This window comes from Procambarus clarkii, chromosome 52 (genome assembly GCF_040958095.1).
Source record: "Procambarus clarkii isolate CNS0578487 chromosome 52, FALCON_Pclarkii_2.0, whole genome shotgun sequence".
Classification (NCBI taxonomy): Eukaryota; Metazoa; Arthropoda; class Malacostraca; order Decapoda; family Cambaridae; genus Procambarus; species Procambarus clarkii.
In genome coordinates this window covers 5,688,020-5,708,010 of record NC_091201.1, presented here as the reverse complement: position 1 = coordinate 5,708,010, position 19,991 = coordinate 5,688,020, and the positions used below count along the sequence as shown (strand labels likewise).

General features: G+C 46.6%; 4 protein-coding genes across 4 annotated transcripts; 2 read left to right on the top strand and 2 right to left on the bottom strand.

Annotated features, from left to right (window-relative positions):
- Positions 1 to 3,747: 3,747 nt before the first annotated feature.
- On the bottom strand, positions 3,748 to 4,287 carry LOC123763758 (protein PBMUCL2-like). The gene has a single exon (XM_045751079.2). It carries the CDS (start codon positions 4,285 to 4,287, stop codon positions 3,748 to 3,750), a length of 540 nt encoding a protein of 179 aa, XP_045607035.2.
- A 973-nt stretch (positions 4,288 to 5,260) lies between these two features.
- Positions 5,261 to 5,998, top strand: LOC138352047 (protein pygopus-like). Its single transcript, XM_069304223.1, has one exon. The coding sequence runs from the start codon at positions 5,261 to 5,263 to the stop codon at positions 5,996 to 5,998; it is 738 nt and encodes a 245-aa protein (XP_069160324.1).
- Positions 5,999 to 6,230: 232 nt separating this feature from the next.
- On the bottom strand, positions 6,231 to 11,462 carry LOC138352046 (uncharacterized). Its single transcript, XM_069304222.1, has 2 exons — positions 11,015 to 11,462; positions 6,231 to 6,304 (listed from the first exon to the last, which is right to left on the bottom strand). The coding sequence occupies exons 1-2, from the start codon at positions 11,460 to 11,462 to the stop codon at positions 6,231 to 6,233; spliced, it is 522 nt and encodes a 173-aa protein (XP_069160323.1).
- Positions 11,463 to 14,151: 2,689 nt separating this feature from the next.
- LOC138352045 (aggrecan core protein-like) lies at positions 14,152 to 18,099 on the top strand. The gene is made up of 2 exons (XM_069304221.1): positions 14,152 to 14,298; positions 17,338 to 18,099. Exons 1-2 carry the CDS (start codon positions 14,152 to 14,154, stop codon positions 18,097 to 18,099), a joined length of 909 nt encoding a protein of 302 aa, XP_069160322.1.
- The last annotated feature ends 1,892 nt before the right edge of the window (positions 18,100 to 19,991 follow it).

Sequence of the window (19,991 nt, the reverse complement as noted above, 5' to 3'; positions counted from 1 at the left end):
CACCACCATCAACAACTACCACCATCATCAACAACTACCACCACCATCAACAACTACCACCATCATCAACAACTACCACCACCATCAACAACTACCACCATCATCAACAACTACCACCACCATCAACAACTACCACCACCATCAACAACTACCACCACCATCAACAACTACCACCACCATCAACAACTACCACCACCATCAACAACTACCACAATCAACAATTACCACCACCATCAACAACTACCACCACCATCAACAACTACCACCACCATCAACAACTACCACCACCATCAACAACTACCACCATCAACAACTACCACCACCATCAACAACTACCATCACCATCAACAACTACCACCACCATCAACAACTACCACCACCATCAACAACTACCACCATCATCAACAACTACCACCACCATCAACAACTACCACCACCATCAACAACTACCACCACCATCAACAACTACCACCACCATCAACAACTACCACCACCATCAACAACTACCACAATCAACAATTACCACCACCATCAACAACTACCACCACCATCAACAACTACCACCATCAACAACTACCACCACCATCAACAACTACCACCATCATCAACAACTACCACCACCATCAACAACTACCACCATCATCAACAACTACCACCACCATCAACAACTACCCCCACCATCAACAACTACCCCCACCATCAACAACTACCACCACCATCAACAACTACCACCACCATCAACAACTACCACCACCACCAACAACTACTACCACCATCAACAACTACCACCACCATCAACAACTACCACCACCATCAACAACTACCACCACCATCAACAACTACCACCACCATCAACAACTACCACCACCATCAACTACCACCACCACCAACAACTACCACCACCTCAACAACTACCACCATCAACAACTACCACCACCATCAACTACCACCACCATCAACAACTACCACCACCTCAACAACTACCACCACCATCAACTACCACCCTCATCAACAACTACCACCACCATCAACAACTACCACCACCATCAACAACTACCACCACAACAACTACCACCACCATCAACAACTACCACCACACATCAACAACTACCACCACCATCAACAACTACCACCACCATCAACAACTACCACCACACATCAACAACTACCACCACCATCAACAACTACCACCACCATCAACAACTACCACCACCATCAACAACTACCACCACCATCAACAACTACCACCACCATCAACAACTACCACCACCATCAACAACTACTACCACCATCAACAACTACCACCACCATCAACAACTACCATCACCATCAACAACTACCACCACCATCAACAACTACCACCATCATCAACAACTACCACCACCATCAACAACTACTACCACCACCAACAACTACCACCACTACCAACAACTACCACCACCATCAACAACTACCACCCTCATCAACAACTACCACCACCATCAACAACTACTACCACCATCAACAACTACCACCACCATCAACAACTACCACCACCATCAACAACTACCACCACCATCAACAACTACCACCATCATCAACAACTACCACCACCATCAACAACTACTACCACCACCAACAACTACCACCACTACCAACAACTACCACCACCATCAACAACTACCACCCTCATCAACAACTACCACCACCATCAACAACTAACACCACCATCAACAACTACCACTACCGTCAACTACCACCCTCATCAACAACTACCACCACCATCAACAACTACCACCCTCATCAACAACTACCACCCTCATCAACAACTACCACCACCATCAACAACTACCACCACCATCAACAACTACCACCACCATCAACAACTATCACCACCATCAACAACTATCACCACCATCAACAACTACCACCACCATCAACAACTATCACCACCATCAACAACTATCACCACCAACAACAACTACCACCACCATCAACAACTACCACCACCATCAACAACTACCACCACCATCAACAACTACCACCACCATCAACAACTATCACCACCATCAACAACTACCACCACCATCAACAACTACCACCACCATCAACAACTATCACCACCATCAACAACTACCACCACCATCAACAACTATCACCATCAACAACTATCACCACCATCAACAACTACCACCACCATCAACAACTATCACCATCATCAATAACTACCACCACCACCACCATTAACAACCACCACCACCACCATCAACAACCACCACCATCAACAACCACCACCACCATCAACCACCACCACCACCATTAACAACCACCACCACCAGCACCATCAACAACAACCACCACCACTATCAACCACCACCACCACCATCAACCACCACCACCATCATTAACAACTACCACCACCACCACCATCACCACCATCAACCACCATCACCACCATTAACAACAACCACCACCACCACCATCAACCACCACCACCACCATCAACCACCACCACCACCATTAACAACAACCACCACCACCACCATCAACAACCACCACCACCACCATCAACCACCACCACCACCATAAAAAACCACCATCACCACCATCAACAACCACCACCACCACCATTAACAACCACCACCACCACCACCATCAACCACCACCACCATCATTAACAACCACCACCACCACCATCAACAACCACAACCACCAACAACCACCACCACCACCATCAACAACCACAACCACCAACAACTACCACCACCACTACCATCAACAACCACCATCACCACCATTAACAACCACCACCACCACCATCAAGAACCACCACCACTATCAACAACCACCACCACCACCATCAACAACCACAACCACCAACAACCACCACCACCACCATCAACAACCACAACCACCAACAACTACCACCACCACCACCATCAACAACCACCACCACCACCATTAACAACCACCACCACCACCACCATCAACCACCACCACCATCATTAACAACCACCACCACCACCATCAACAACCACAACCACCAACAACCACCACCACCACCATCAACAACCACAACCACCAACAACTACCACCACCACTACCATCAACAACCACCATCACCACCATTAACAACCACCACCACCACCATCAAGAACCACCACCACTATCAACAACCACCACCACCACCATCAACAACCACAACCACCAACAACCACCACCACCACCATCAACAACCACAACCACCAACAACTACCACCACCACTACCATCAACAACCACCACCACCACCATCAAGAACCACCACCACCATCAACAACCACCACCACCACCATCAACAACCACCACCATCAACAACCACCACCAACAACAACCACCCCCAACAACCACCACCACCAACAACAACTACCACCCGGATATCCAATATTCAACAGGTCTTCTAACAACCATTTTGTAACCGGAGTTGGCCATTAAGGCAGTGGTAATTAACCGGCCAGAGAGGTCAACAATGGGGGTCGCGGTAGCAAATATACCGGATTAACCGGCCGGTAATCCTTATACCGGCCGTTAATCCTTATACCGGCCGGTAATCCTTATACCGGCCGGTAATCCTTATACCGGCCGGACGGACAGATTAGGGTAGTGAGCGGCCGGCCATCCGGCCCAGTTGACCCCCGACTGTCCTCCCAGGCCAGAGGGCCGAGGGGGTGCCACCTGACCCTGGCCACGGGGTCAGTCATCACGGGGTCAGTCATCACGGAGTCAGTCGTCACGGGGTCAGCGTCACGGGGTCAGGCGTCACGGGGTCAGTCATCACGGGGTCAGTCGTCACGGGGTCAGTCGTCACGGGGTCAGGCGTCACGGGGTCAGTCGTCACGGGGTCAGTCATCACGGGGTCAGTCGTCACGGGGTCAGTCATCACGGGGTCAGTCGTCACGGGGTCAGTCATCACGGGGTGAGTCGTCACGGGGTCAGTCATCACGGGGTCAGTCATCACGGGGTCAGTCGTCACGGGGTCAGTCGTCACGGGGTCAGTCATCACGGGGTCAGTCGTCACGGGGTCGGTCGTCACGGGGTCAGTCGCCACGGGGTGAGTCGTCACGGGGTCAGTCGTCACGGGGTGAGTCGTCACGGAGTCAGTCGTCACGGGGTCAGTCGTCACGGGGTGAGTCGCCACGGGGTCAGTCGTCACGGGGTCAGTCATCACGGTGTCAGTCGTCACGGGGTCAGTCGTCACGGGGTCAGTCGTCACGGGGTCAGTCGTCACGGGGTCAGTCGTCACGGGGTCAGTCATCACGGTGTCAGTCATCACGGGGTCAGTCGTCACGGGGTCAACTCAAGGAACAACCTGTGACCTCGTCACAGGTTGACCCCAGCTGGCCCTCTCAGTGGACCCCAGGACCCCAGCTGGCCCTCACAGTAGACCTTGGGACCCCGGCTGGCCCTCACAGTGGACCCCAGGACCCCAGCTGGCCTCAGAGAGGACCCCAAGACCCCAGCTGGCCCTCACAGTGGACCCCAGAACCCCAGCTGGCCCTCACAGTGGACCCCAGGACCCCAGCTGGCCCTCACAGTGGACCCCAGGACCCCAGCTGGCCCTCACAGTGTACCCCAGGACTCCAGCTGGCCCTCAGAGTGGACCCCAAGACTCCAGCTGGCCCTCACAGTGGACTCCAGGACTCCAGCTGGCCCTCAGAGTGGACCCCAGGACTCCAGCTGGCCCTCACAGTGGACCCCAGGACCCCAGCTGGCCCTCACAGTGGACCCCAGGACCCCAGCTGGCCCTCACAGTGGACCCCAGGACTCCAGCTGGCCCTCACAGTGGACCCCAGGACTCCAGCTGGCCCTCACAGTGGACCCCAGGACCCCAGCTGGCCCTCACAGTGGACCCCAGGACTCCAGCTGGCCCTCACAGTGGACCCCAGCAGGCCCTCACAGTGGACCCCAGGACCCCAGCTGGCCCTCACAGTGGACCCCAGGACCCCAGCTGTCCCTCACAGTGGACCCCAGGACTCCAGCTGGCCCTCACAGTGGACCCCAGGACCCCAGCTGGCCCTCACAGTGGACCCCAGGACCCCAGCTGGCCCTCACAGTGGACCCCAGGACCCCAGCTGGCCCTCACAGTGGACCCCAGGACCCCAGCTGGCCCTCACAGTGGACCCCAGGACCCCAGCTGGCCCTCAAAGTGGACCCAAGGACTCCAGCTGGCCCTCACAGTGGACCCCAGGACCCCAGCTAGCCCTCAGAGAGGACCCCAAGACCCCAACTGGCCCCTTCACATCATGGGGTCCACAACCAGACGACCCTCCACATCATGGGGGCCACAACCAGACGACCTTCCACATCATGGGGCCCACAACCAGACGACCCTCCACATCATGGGGTCCACAACCAGACGACCCTCCACATCATGGGGTCCACAACCAGACGACCCTCCACATCATGGGGCTCACAACCAGACGACCCTCCACATCATGGGGGGTCCACAACCAGACGACCCTCCACATCATGGGGCCCACAACCAGACGACCCTCCACATCATGGGGTCCCCACAACCAGACGACCCTCCACATCATGGGGTCCCCACAACCAGACGACCCTCCACATCATGGGGTCCCCACAACCAGACGACCCTCCACATCATGGGGTCCCCACAACCAGACGACCCTCCACATCATGGGGTCCCCACAACCAGACGACCCTCCACATCATGGGGTCCCCACAACCAGACGACCCTCCACATCATGGGGTCCCCACAACCAGACGACCCTCCACATCATGGGGTCCCCACAACCAGACGACCCTCCACATCATGGGGTCCCCACAACCAGACGACCCTCCACATCATGGGGTCCCCACAACCAGACGACCCTCCACATCATGGGGTCCCCACAACCAGACGACCCTCCACATCATGGGGTCCCCACAACCAGACGACCCTCCACATCATGGGGTCCCCACAACCAGACGACCCTTCACATGCCATATCCCGTCCCACTAATCCCTCATCCCACATCTAATCATCCACCACGGACGAATAATCCATCACGCTAACCTGCAATAGTAGTGATGAATTGCATCTATGCAACTATCCTGCCGACTTTCCCCCCCCCCCCCCAAAAAAAAAAGTCCAATTGACACCAAAGGGAAAAACTAGGACTCATGCGAGACACATCAAGGGTTTACTAAGCACTCGCGCTCACTCGAGTGCAAGCGAGAATTTCGCACAAATAACAAGCAATGTTTGGGAGATTAAAGAGTGCCATCTCGTCTCTCTGTTTGTGCAGAGTAACGAAGCTGAGTGTTACTGAAAGGTCGCCGAGGCGCTGAGGGGGAGAGTACAGGGGAACACAGAGCTGCTGAGGAGACAAATGATGAGGAAAACGTGCTAAAGAAAGGGTGCTGAGGACAGGGCGCTGAGGAGAGGGGGGGGGGGCTGTAACAACCCATTCTACAAAAGATTGTAGAATGGCTCATTACACCCTCTCTCTCATGTCTCTTTTGTACCATATCACCTCACCCAATAGAGTATAAGTACGATGAATTTGTGTGTAAATTAAGTCTTTGAAAATGTAATAAGCCATTACGAAACGCGTTCAGGCGTCAGACATATGTTTATATGTCTGCTTTCACTGAATGTTCCTGAATCCTGCTTTCACTGAATGTTCAAATCAGTGGAATGTTCTTGCAGCCCCAGCAACCATTATAGAGCCAACAAAACAACACAAACAGTCCGGCTGGGACCACCCTCTAGTGGAAAAAGTAGCTGATGCCATGCTAAGCGTCGCAACATCAGACAAGGAGAAAGCCCGCCTCAGAGCAGTGCGTGCCCCCCATGCAGGAGACTTCCTCCTGGCAGTACCCATGTCGGCAATGGGCACGCGCCTAGATCCAGAATCCCTTCGTGTAGCAGTGGCCCTCCGCCTTGGTGCCCCAATTCACACTGAATATAAGTGTATTTGCAACAGGGTGGAAGCAGACCAATACGGACTGCATGGGTTGCATTGCGGAAGCACAAAGGGCTGGCATGCAAGACACAACGAGGTCAATGACATCATCAAGAGAAGCCTCGTCTCAGCTAGGTGCCCAGCGGAGAGAGAACCTCGCATCCTAGGGGTCCAAAACCCGGATTTCCCCGCACTTCGCCCTGATGCCATCACCATATACTCATGGAAGGAGGGTAGACAGTTGGTGTGGGACTACACATGTGTATCCACCCTGGCTGACACCTATGTACACTTGGGAGCTGATCAAGCAGGTGGGGCGGCCAACCACAGGGAAACAGCAAAATCACTCAAGTACAGGCGACTGGAAGGTCAATACCTCTTTGTTCCCATAGCGTCTGAGACGCATGGCCCCTGGGGCAAGAGTGCCTTGGGATTTCTCAAGAAATTGGGTTCCAAGCTCATTGACGTCACCAGAGACCCAAGGACTTCCAGTTTTTTGTTTCAGCGCCTCAGTGTGGCGATCCAGAGGGGAAATGCTTGCTGCGTCCTCGGTTCCTGTCCGGAAACGGAGGAGCTTCAAGAGATCCATAACCTTTAGGCATTTGTCTTGTGTGTCTTGTAACCTTTAAATACACAAATAAATAAATAAATATATATATATATATATATATATATATATATATATATATATATATATATATATATATATATATATATATATATATATATATATATATATATATATATATATGTATGTTGTGCCTAGTAGCCAGAATGCAATACTCGGCCTACTATGCAAGGCCCGATTTGCCTAATAAGCCAAGTTTCCTGAATTTATATATTTGTCTATGATTTTTCCTTTGAAATGCTAAAGCTATCCATTTCATTATGTGTGTTATTTTTTTTTAATTTGATTTAAAACTAACATAGATATATGACGGAACCTAACCAACCCTACCTAACCTATCCTAACCTATCTTAACCTAAACTAGTCTAACATAACTAAGTAAATAATTTATGTTCTTAATATAATCTAATAACAATAATAAGGAAAAACCAATTTGAAATTATTTTTTGAAAATACAGAAAATCACTGGGCCTATTAGGAAAATCAGTGCTTGCATAGTAGGCCGAGAAGAGCGTTCTGGCTATTGTGTGTGTGTGTGTGTGTGTGAGTGTAAATCACGAAAATTAACACGTGACAGACAGACAGTCAGACACATCACAATCAACATATTACTAAACATTCTGAATGATAAACATACACATTCCTTCCTATACACATACAGTATGTTACCAGACGTATACACAAACACTTGTATGACTAGGTACATAGACAGTTTGCAATTGACATTCAGACAATTCAACAAAAGTTTATAATCTTGGTGCAAAATTCTCACAACTCTCCAGAATATCATCATCACTCCGTTGTGACACATCCAGGCTTGTTGTTCAGGAACAGTTCTCATCTCAGTGTTTCTATACACATTAGTCAACGGGCAGTCAAGAACATAATGGGTGAGGGTGTGAGACCTTAACATAACACATAACAACCCGTTCTCGCACTTGCGTATAGTCAATATATTGGCTTATTTAATAAGTGCATATGTGACATACTAATTGATTGTAAATATTTTAGTTTACCTTGAAAAGCTTCATAGAAAACACCGACCTCACCTAACCTTCTTAGTATGTTAAGATAAGCATCTTATTGCTTCTTAATTACAATTATTACTTAACCTATACCGTTGATAGGTTACAGTATAGTCAATTGTGTAATTGGTTATTACGTATAGTCAATATATTGACTATACGCAAGTGCGAGAACGGGTTGCACATAGTTTACACTCGGTATCATTATCAAGAACAACTATTCCATATTCCCAGTCATATGTGTACCCAAGCCACATGTGTATAGAGTCACTCCAAGCATTTCTCCTTTTACCATAAGTGGAATGTTGGTGTTTTGACTCACACACCTGTAGTGTTGCATGTCTTGACTTACACACCTGTAGTGTTCCATGTCTTGACTTACACACCTGTAGTGCTGCATGTCTTGACTTACACACCTGTAGTGTTGCATGTCTTGACTTACACACCTATAGTGTTGCATGTCTTGACTCACACACCTGTAGTGTTGCATGTCTTGACTTACACACCTGTAGTGTTCCATGTCTTGACTTACACACCTGTAGTGTTGCATGTCTTGACTCACACATATGTAGTGTTGCATGTCTTGACTCACACACCTGTAGTGTTGCATGTCTTGACTCACACACCTGTAGTGTTGCATGTCTTGACTCACACACCTGTAGTGATGCATGTCTTGACTCACACACATGTAGTGTTGCATGTCTTGACTCACACACCTGTAGTGTTGCATGTCTTGACTCACACACCTGTAATGTTGCATGTCTTGACTCACACACCTGTAATGTTGCATGTCTTGACTCACACACCTGTAATGTTGCATGTCTTGACTCACACACCTGTAGTGTTGCATGTCTTGACTCACACACCTGTAGTGTTGCATGTCTTGACTCACACACCTGTAGTGTTGCATGTCTTGACTCACACACCTGTAGTGTTGCATGTCTTGACTCACACACCTGTAGTGTTGCATGTCTTGACTCACACACCTGTAATGTTGCATGTCTTGACTCACACACCTGTAGTGTTGCATGTCTTGACTCACACACCTGTAGTGTTGCATGTCTTGACTCACACACCTGTAGTGTTGCATGTCTTGACTCACACACCTGTAGTGTTGCATGTCTTGACTCACACACCTGTAGTGTTGCATGTCTTGACTCACACACCTGTAGTGTTGCATGTCTTGACTCACACACATGTAGTGTTGCATGTCTTGACTCACACACCTGTAGTGTTGCATGTCTTGACTCACACACCTGTAGTGTTGCATGTCTTGACTCACACACCTGTAGTGTTGCATGTCTTGACTCACACACCTGTAGTGTTGCATGTCTTGACTCACACACCTGTAGTGTTGCATGTCTTGACTCACACACCTGTAGTGTTGCATGTCTTGACTCACACACCTGTAGTGTTGCATGTCTTGACTCACACACCTGTAGTGTTGCATGTCTTGACTCACACACACGTAGTGTTGCATGTCTTGACTCACACACCTGTAGTGTTGCATGTCTTGACTCACACACACGTAGTGTTGCATGTCTTGACTCACACACCTGTAGTGTTGCATGTCTTGACTCACACACCTGTAGTGTTGCATGTCTTGACTCACACACCTGTAGTGTTGCATGTCTTGACTCACACACATGTAGTGTTGCATGTCTTGACTCACACACCTGTAGTGTTGCATGTCTTGACTCACACACATGTAGTGTTGCATGTCTTGACTCACACACATGTAGTGTTGCATGTCTTGACTCACACACCTGTAGTGTTGCATGTCTTGACTCACACACATGTAGTGTTGCATGTCTTGACTCACACACATGTAGTGTTGCATGTCTTGACTCACACACCTGTAGTGTTGCATGGTTTGACTCACACACCTGTAGTGTTGCATGGTTTTACTCACACACATGTAGTGTTGCATGGTTTGACTCACACACCTGTAGTGTTGCATGTCTTGACTCACACACATGTAGTGTTGCATGTCTTGACTTACACACCTGTAGTGTTGCATGTCTTGACTCACACACCTGTAGTGTTGCATGTCTTGACTCACACACCTGTAGTGTTGCATGTCTTGACTCACACACCTGTAGTGTTGCATGTCTTGACTCACACACCTGTAGTGTTGCATGGTTTGACTCACACACCTGTAGTGTTGTATGTCTTGACTCACACACATGTAGTGTTGCATGTCTTGACTCACACACCTGTAGTGTTGCATGGTTTGACTCACACACCTGTAGTGTTGCATGGTTTGACTCACACACCTGTAGTGTTGCATGGTTTGACTCACACACCTGTAGTGTTGCATGGTTTGACTCACACACCTGTAGTGTTGCATGGTTTGACTCACACACCTGTAGTGTTGCATGGTTTGACTCACACACCTGTAGTGTTGCATGGTTTGGCTTCCCTCATACATTGTACCTGTCCTCGCCACTGCTGCCTGTGCCTGAATATTTCTTATTTTGCTTCTTATTCGTCTCACTGTTAAAACACATTCAATGTCAACTTGTGGTGTTGATGTGGCACGTTTGGCCAGGTCATCCGCCACCTCGCTGAGCACTACTCCAACATGAGATGGAATCCACGTGAATTCCACTTTCTGACCTTTCAGCTGTATCTCATTTATCCTTTTCTTACAGTCCTCAACAATGGACATGAAGATTCGACTGTTTAAAGAATCAAGTGCTCCTCGGCTATCGAGAAATGCTAAAACATCTGTTTCGTCTTGACATACTTCTTCCAAACAAGCCAGAATGGCCTGCAGTTCAGCCTGTGTGGATGATATATAATTAACAAGTCGAAGTTCAATTTTCCTGTCCACAGATCCAAACTCAGAATATTCCGTTATTAGGACACCACACCCTGCCATCCTCCGCCACCGACCCGTCACAATATACATGTAAACTATTGCCTCTTGGTAACCCATCAAGCTTCCATACAAACACCCTAATTGCCCCGGTTTATGCTCAATCGTTTCCACGTCGAGGGGCACAATTTCTACTTTTATTTTCTGTACTTTCCATGGAGCAGACCAATTACACTGTCGAGAGGGTTTGCAGGAGTCAAGTACATCGTATTCCCTGAGGTCATTAACCTATCCCTTGTGTAACGTGTCTCTCTCTCCGTGTCCTGGAAGTGTGTACGTCACTCAGGCAATTCTGAAGGCTGTGAAAGAGCGTATCCCCCCTCCTCCATGTAATGATCTCCTCGAGTAATGATATCGTAACCGTGCCTTGGGGTTATATAGACGTCATTGACATATCCAAGCATTGGCTTTTACCTCACAGTGGCAGTCTAAAGTACAGGCTAATGAACTGCAAGAGGATAATGAGACTGTGTGTCAATCACAGTGATGGGCTGACTGTGTACACCGTTGCAACAGCCCAACGGTGTACACAGTCGCGCCGCTAACACTAAACAGTCACAGTATAGTTCATTCACCTGGGCTCTAGCAGACTCGAATCTCCTAGAGCCCAGTTGAATGGACTAACAAATTATGTTTGGCAGTCGCAGCACAATAATATATAGAGTTAAGCTTGGTACAAAGGCGACTAGTGGTTGTAGTGCTGATGAGTCCACTTATAATTGATGATTTAAGCGCTCTGTGACTTCTGCAACACTCTGATCACGTGGGATCTCTTGGTTCTGCTCACTTTTGACTTCAACAAGGGTTCCTCTCTACATGGACTCAACAGCCAACCGCGCGACTTGGGTCGATTCTCAGGGAACTACACAAGTTGAAGACGCATCGTAAGTGGTCAGAGAACGTTGGTGGTTGTCAGGCGGGAAGTTAAACTTTACCGTCCTTGGCTTACGGGCTCACCATAGCCCGTGCTACTTGGAACTTTGTTCCAAGTAGCGAATCATAAACTACAACAACAACGTCCTTGGCCGAGTTGGGGGAACAACACAGCTTGACTTCCACGCAGCTTGACTTCCACACAGCTTGACTTCCACACACCTTGACTTCCACGCAGCTTGACTTCCACGCAGCTTGACTTCAACAGAGCTTGACTTCCACACAACTTGACTTCTTCAAAGATTGACTTCCACACAGCTTGACTTCCACACAGCTTGACTTCCACACAACTTGACTTCCTCAAAGATTGACTTCCTCAAAGATTGACTTCCACACAGCTTGACTTCCACACAGTTTGACTTCCTCGCAGCTTGACTTCCACACCCTCAACGAGGACAATCACATCACCAGAGCGTGAGGTGCCGTGCCCTGGCGACATAAAGAGGGCGCCCCACCTCTTCATGTAACGAGACAGAGATGCCCATGACCCCAATCAGGTGACAGTTACACTGACCAATCACAGACCAGCTGCCGTAACATGTAGGGAACAGTGGAAACTTCCCCCCCCCCCCAAGACAGGTTGAATAAGCGTGTACATCACACCTGTTGGACCTAACCTGCCCTATCCTGCCCCATCTTGCCCTATCCTGCCCTATCCTGCCCAATCCTGGCCAATCCTGCCCCCAGACAGTACCCCAGAGTGATAAGTAACTCACCCGCACCACTACCACCAAACTGCTTCTTGCTACAGATAGATGGATAGATTAATGGATGCATGGATAGACGGAGAAGTAGATGCACGGATGGATAGAGGAATGGGGTAGATAGATGGAAGAATTAAGGAAGTGTGTCTGTTAGTCCAAGGATCGCCAGTGTGTGTGTAAGAAAATTAAGAGAAGATTTAAAGATTTAAAAATTAGACAAAATTAATTAAGTGTTTAGAACAAGTTGTAAAGGAAAACTGAGAGGAATACCTGAAGTAAAGCAATCAGAAAATTAAATCAGCAGTAAAATGGAAGAAAACGAGATAACTGATGGAGAAAACGGAATATGTGAGGGAGACAGAGCCAGCTAGACAAGAGTGAGGGAGCCAGCTAGACATGAGAGAGGGAGCCAGCTAGACAAGAGTGAGGGAGCCAGCTAGACATGAGAGAGGGAGGGAGAGAGAGAGAGAGCCAGCGAGACATGAGAGAGGGAGAGAGAGAGAGCCAGCTAGACAAGAGTGAGGGAGCCAGCTAGACATGAGAGAGGGAGGGAGAGAGAGAGAGAGCCAGCCAGACAAGAGTGAGGGAGCCAGCTAGACATGAGAGAGGGAGGGAGAGAGAGAGAGAGAGCCAGCCAGACATGAGAGAGGGAGAGAGAGAGAGCCAGCTAGACATGAGAGAGAGAGAGAGAGAGAGAGAGAGAGAGAGAGAGAGAGAGAGAGAGAGAGAGAGAGAGAGAGAGAGAGAGAGAGAGAGAGAGAGAGAGAGAGAGAGAGAGAGAGAGAGCCAGCCAGCCAGACAAGAGTGAGGGAGCCAGCTAGACAAGAGTGAGGGAGTCAGCCAGACAAGAGTGAGGGAGCCAGCCAGACAAGAGTGAGGGAACCAGCTAGACAAGAGTGAGGGAGCCAGCTAGACAAGAGTGAGGGAGCCAGCCAGACATGAGAGAGGGAGAGAGAGGGAGCCAGCCAGACATGAGAGAGGTAGAGAGAGAGAGCCAGCTAGACATGAGAGAGAGAGAGAGAGAGCCAGCCAGCGAGACAAGAGTCAACACGACCATGAGCGGCGCAAAAATATTCTCGGAAACGCAATACTCGGCACAAATTAACGAGAGAATACAGTTACGCGCCTCTCCACTTAAGCCAGTTTCCACAAAGCCTCAGATTCTTTCCCGGCCAGAGGAGTACCGGGTCGTGTACTGGGCGGTGTGTATTGCTCTGTCGTCCCAGTACCACCTTGCCATATGGTCGTGTACTGGGTAGTGTTCCTTCCTCGCCCCAGTACCACCTCGTCTGGCCCTCCACTCAACACTGAGTTCCGCCAAGCTGGTGTGTTAAATATTCTCTAACAGGAAGGTCACTTTTTGATGCGGACGACAAGCAATTAGTCAAGCCAGCGGCGGCGGAATATGTCATTATTGAGGCTTTTTGGGTTGAGGCTTTAACTGCGTGGTTATGGTCCTCTGGTCTGGGCTGTGTGGTTGATGAGGAGGGAGCATTTGTCTGTATGGTTGATGAGGAGGGAGCATTTGGCTGTATGGTTGATGAGGAGGGAGCATTTGTCTGTATGTTTGATGAAGATGGAGCATTTGTCTGTATGGTTGATGAAGATGGAGCATTTGGCTGTATGGTTGATGAGGAGGGAGCATTTGACTGTATGGTTGATGGGATGAACATTGACCAGTAAGGTTAATTGGAGTAGCCATTGATTAGTATGGTAGATGAGGAGCAACCATTAACCAGTATGAGTGACGGGAAGTAACCATTAACCAGTATGAGTGACGGGGAGTAACCATTGATCCGTATGAATGATATTTAATAACCATTGACTAGGTTCCCACAGACCCTTAACATAATGTCACTTAGGGATAAGAGAGAGACTAAGTACTCGTGTAACGGCATTGGTCACACAGGGAACGTTGGCCTCCACCAATAGTGAATATATAAATGAGGACGTCAGATATCAGAAGGGCTGAGAATGGTTCCTCAGCCCATGTATTTCTGGAAGATTAATTCTTCAAGATAACGGGGGCTGAAGATATGATGACGTCTCTTCATCTTCTGGCATGTGCTTTGATCATCATAATTTATTCTTCAACTTTACTATGAAAATGTAATATATTTAAACACCTTAAAAACAAGTTAGAGGTATATATCACAATTTAGGCCGAAATTAAACGCAATTTTTCGCTTTCTAACTAAAATGTTTCACTAACTCCTTATGAACGCAACTCATATTTTGTAATTGACTCTAATTCTTATTCACTTCACTCTAACACTCCTTGGCTCCACTAATAATATAATAAAGTAAGTAAAATTAATAAAAAACTTATACCTGCACATAATAAAGTAAAAATATTAGTTAACGTTAAAAAAAAAAGGTATTAAAAGAGTATTTTTAACATAAACAAATCAAGAAAAATAACAGCTACTAAAACTGTTGTAAAGAAAATGGAAGACGCGCCATATAAACCTTCAGATTTAATCCACATTCAAGAGACGTTTTTTCAAGATTATTAATAAGCTGTAATTATTCCTAATATCTTAATTGCTATAGTTACTATAATCCTTACCATAAAAAAATCAATACATTTTCTATATTCAAGACCTCTTGGTAGGAAGCCAAACATACATTTATACTAACAAAAATTAATCTCCTCATCAATAAAGATATAAAGGAGTAGTCACCCTACATTTTCAAAAAGTCAATATCTTGATGCTGATACAAATCCAAAATAATTACAAGAAGAAAAATAACATATATAACTACATAAACAATAACATTGTAGCCTATGAAAACCAATAGTCACAAAAACACTAGATAACAATAACATTGTAGCCTATGAAAACCAATAGTCACAAAACACTAGATAACAATAACATTGTAGCCTATGAAAACCAATAGTCACAAAAACACTAGAACAATAACATTGTAGCCTATGAAAACCAATAGTCACAAAACACTAGATAACAATAACATTGTAGCCTATGAAAACCAATAGTCACAAAAACACTAGAACAATAACATTGTAGTCTATGAAAACCAATAGTCACAAAACACTAGATAACAATAACATTGTAGCCTATGAAAACCAATAGTCACAAAAACACTAGAACAATAACATTGTAGCCTATGAAAACCAATAGTCACAAAACACTAGATAACAATAACATTGTAGCCTATGAAAACCAATAGTCACAAAAACACTAGAACAATAACATTGTAGCCTATGAAAACCAACAGCCACAAAACACTAGAACAATATATTTATTCTACAATTGAGAAAGGAACTTCAATTTATTGAAACCTCTGTAATTTTGTAATATATAACTATTGTTATAGTTGTTGTTGTTAAAGATTTGCTACCTGGAAAGTGGTCCAAGTAGCACGGGCTATGGTGAGCCCGTAGTGGAGTTACCACTCATCTCTATAATTCTTCCTTGTGATTTGAATTTAGAATTTCACGATAAGATTATGTAACTGTGGCTGCAGAAGATAATAAAATAGTTGTATTTTATAAAGGAACTCTTAAAGAATTGAATGCTTGAATTCTCCTAAGAGTTCAATATCTGCCTACCTCTAACACTGTAACTTATCACCTTGTTGAGTTAGTAATTTCATATTACAAACATTTCCTCTAATTGTGATAGACATTGCCTCTAATTGTGATAGGAACAATTCAGGCAGGATGTATGTATAATTCAATGAACTAATGTTCAGTGGAGTTGTGAACTCTTTTTTTTTCATCTAATAAAAGTTTTGCTGTCCAGTAACTATGATATTAATTAAAGACTTTTACACCTGCTATATAGATATCACTACTCTTAATTACCTCTGGTTATCGCTGCCACCACCTTGTTAATTTATCAAGCTACAAGGAAGGCTTACGACACCCTTTGGTTAAGAACAAATTGTCCCTGTATCAGTAAGCTTATCAACCTGGCCTTAAGGCTGGTCTGCTTCAACAAAGTGGGATGTAGAGAGTGATGGTATTCCACGTTATCCTGTAGACACTCATGGAAGTTACCCCTTGAGCGGATTTCTAATAGTACACTAATAATCAAGTAGGGTAGATTGCCCATGACGTAGTTCAGGCAATTAAGTACCAAGGGGGTTCTTATACTACTTTTTGCATCTCACAAACATACCTATATATACCATTAGAGGCAAAGGCTGTAATATGCTCAGGTACTTGAAGTCTCTCTAATGAGTCTAAGGACTTGGCATGTGGTCTCTACTCCTAGCTCAGTTCCCAGCCTCTTCCTCAGCTCATCACCAAGCTAACCTCAGGTCCTCAGTTCATCACCAAGCTAACCTCAGGTCCTCAGCTCATCACCAAGCTAACCTCAGGTCCTCAGTTCATCACCAAGCTAACCTCAGGTCCTCAGCTCATCACCAAGCTAACCTCAGGTCCTCAGTTCATCACCAAGCTAACCTCAGGTCCTCAGCTCATCACCAAGCTAACCTCAGGTCCTCAGTTCATCACCAAGCTAACCTCAGGTCCTCAGTTCATCACCAAGCTAACCTCAGGTCCTCAGTTCATCACCAAACTAACCTCAGGTCCTCAGTTCATCACCAAGCTAACCTCAGGTCCTCAGTTCATCACCAAGCTAACCTCAGGTCCTCAGTTCATCACCAAGCTAACCTCAGGTCCTCAGTTCATCACCAAACTAACCTCAGGTCCTCAGTTCATCACCAAACTAACCTCAGGTCCTCTGCTCATCACCAAGCTAACCTCAGGTCCTCTGCTCATCACCAAGCTAACCTCAGGTCCTCAGTTCATCACCAAACTAACCTCAGGTCCTCTGCTCATCACCAAGCTAACCTCAGGTCCTCTGTTCATCACCAAGCTAACCTCAGGTCCTCTGCTCATCACCAAGCTAACCTCAGGTCCTCTGCTCATCACCAAACTAACCTCAGGTCCTCAGTTCACCGCCATGGCTCCACTCTCAGAACCCCCAAATCTTGTCCACACGTGGGGCGTGTGGACAATGAGAACTGATTGAAGAAATGGTGCCGAACCACTTGGAACATCGGGGATCGAACGTCGACCCTGCAGGAATTAAAGCCGCCACTGTACCGACCAGTCAAAGTGGATGAACTAGATGCTGCAGTGTATTAATGCCATTTCAAAAAAATACAATTAAAACAGTAAATAAGTCTTTCAATAAATCTACCTTACTCTATAAGATTGAAAAATGCTGGTTAACCCATTAAGACTTTTAATATAGCTTTCTGTCAGCCTTTCTGTCAGCTTATCAGCATACCAGCAATTATATAATAATTGTAATGCGGTTTTTAGAGACTAAATACCATAAATTTGTATAATTACTGCCTCTTAACTGATAAATAAAAATTATAATGAATATTTTAACGTCAAAAAGTTTAATTTCGTGAATTATTTCGAAATTGCAGGTACTTAGCACTTAATTAATGGCTTCTAGGTAAATAATTCAGCTTGATTAGCGTATTTTACATGTGAGATGCACACAAATTATGTGTGTAAATTGCCTGTAAATTATGAGTAAATAATGGGTAGGGAAGCATTAGTTAATTATCTCACTCGCACCGTCTTTTACGTCCAGTCATTATCACAATGGTGGGACTTGAATCTACCTCACGTCCAGTCATTCACACCATGGTGGGACTTGAATCTTGCTCACGTCCAGTCATCCACACCATGGTGGGACTTGAATCTTGCTCACGTCCAGTCATCCACACCATGGTGGGACTTGAATATTGCTCACGTCCAGTCATTCACACCATGGTGGGACTTGAATATTGCTCACGTCCAGTCATTCACACCATGGTGGGACTTGAATATTGCTCACGTCCAGTCATTCACACCATGGTGGGACTTGAATATTGCTCACGTCCAGTCATCCACACCATGGTGGGACTTGAATCTTGCTCACGTCCAGTCATTCACTCCATGGTGGGACTTGAATATTGCTCACGTCCAGTCATTCACACCATGGTGGGACTTAAATTTTGCTCACGTCCAGTCATTCACTCCATGGTGGGACTTGAATATTGCTCACGTCCAGTCATTCACACCATGGTGGGACTTGAATATTGCTCACGTCCAGTCATTCACACCATGGTGGGACTTGAATCTACCTCACGTCCAGTCATTCACACCATGGTGGGACTTGAATCTTGCTCACGTCCAGTCATCCACACCATGGTGGGACTTGAATCTTGCTCACGTCCAGTCATTCACACCATGGTGGGACTTGAATCTTGCTCACGTCCAGTCATCCACACCATGGTGGGACTTGAATCTTGCTCACGTCCAGTCATTCACACCATGGTGGGACTTGAATCTTGCTCACGTCCAGTCATCCACACCATGGTGGGACTTGAATCTTGCTCACGTCCAGTCATCCACACCATGGTGGGACTTGAATCTTGCTCACGTCCAGTCATCCACACCATTGTGGGACTTGAATCTTGCTCACGTCCAGTCATTCACGCTGCTTGTACCAGTTCATATTGTCGAGCTGTTTGTACCAGTTCATATTGTCCAGCTGTGTGTACCAGTTCATATTGTTCAGCTGTGTGTACCAGTTCATATTGTCCAGCTGTTTGTACCAGTTCATATTGTTCAGCTGTGTGTACCAGTTCATATTGTCCAGCTGTTTGTACCAGTTCATATTGTTCAGCTGTTTGTACCAGTTCATATTGTTCAGCTGTTTGTACCAGTTCATATTGTTCAGCTGTGTGTACCAGTTCATATTGTTCAGCTGTTTGTACCAGTTCATATTGTTCAGCTGTTAATTTTGTTGAATGTCACATGCGAATTTTTTGTTCGCTTTGCTTAACTTTAAGTTATTTAAGACTACTTAGTGTGATATTAAGCCAAAGTCCATCAGATGAGAGAGAGACAGAGAGAGAG

Coding starts and splice junctions, on each gene's coding strand:
- LOC123763758 (XM_045751079.2), bottom strand. CDS start 4,287: ATGACTGACACCGTGATGACTGACCCCGTGACGACTGACCCCGTGACG.
- LOC138352046 (XM_069304222.1), bottom strand. CDS start 11,462: ATGGCAGGGTGTGGTGTCCTAATAACGGAATATTCTGAGTTTGGATCT. Junction 6,305..11,014: donor GGCAGCAGTGGCGAGGACAG/GTACAATGTATG, acceptor TCTCCCCCTCAG/CGCCTCGGCGACCTTTCAGT.
- LOC138352045 (XM_069304221.1), top strand. CDS start 14,152: ATGAGCGGCGCAAAAATATTCTCGGAAACGCAATACTCGGCACAAATT. Junction 14,299..17,337: donor ACCGGGTCGTGTACTGGGCG/GTGTGTATTGCT, acceptor CTCTACTCCTAG/CTCAGTTCCCAGCCTCTTCC.
- LOC138352047 (XM_069304223.1), top strand. CDS start 5,261: ATGGGGTCCACAACCAGACGACCCTCCACATCATGGGGGCCACAACCA.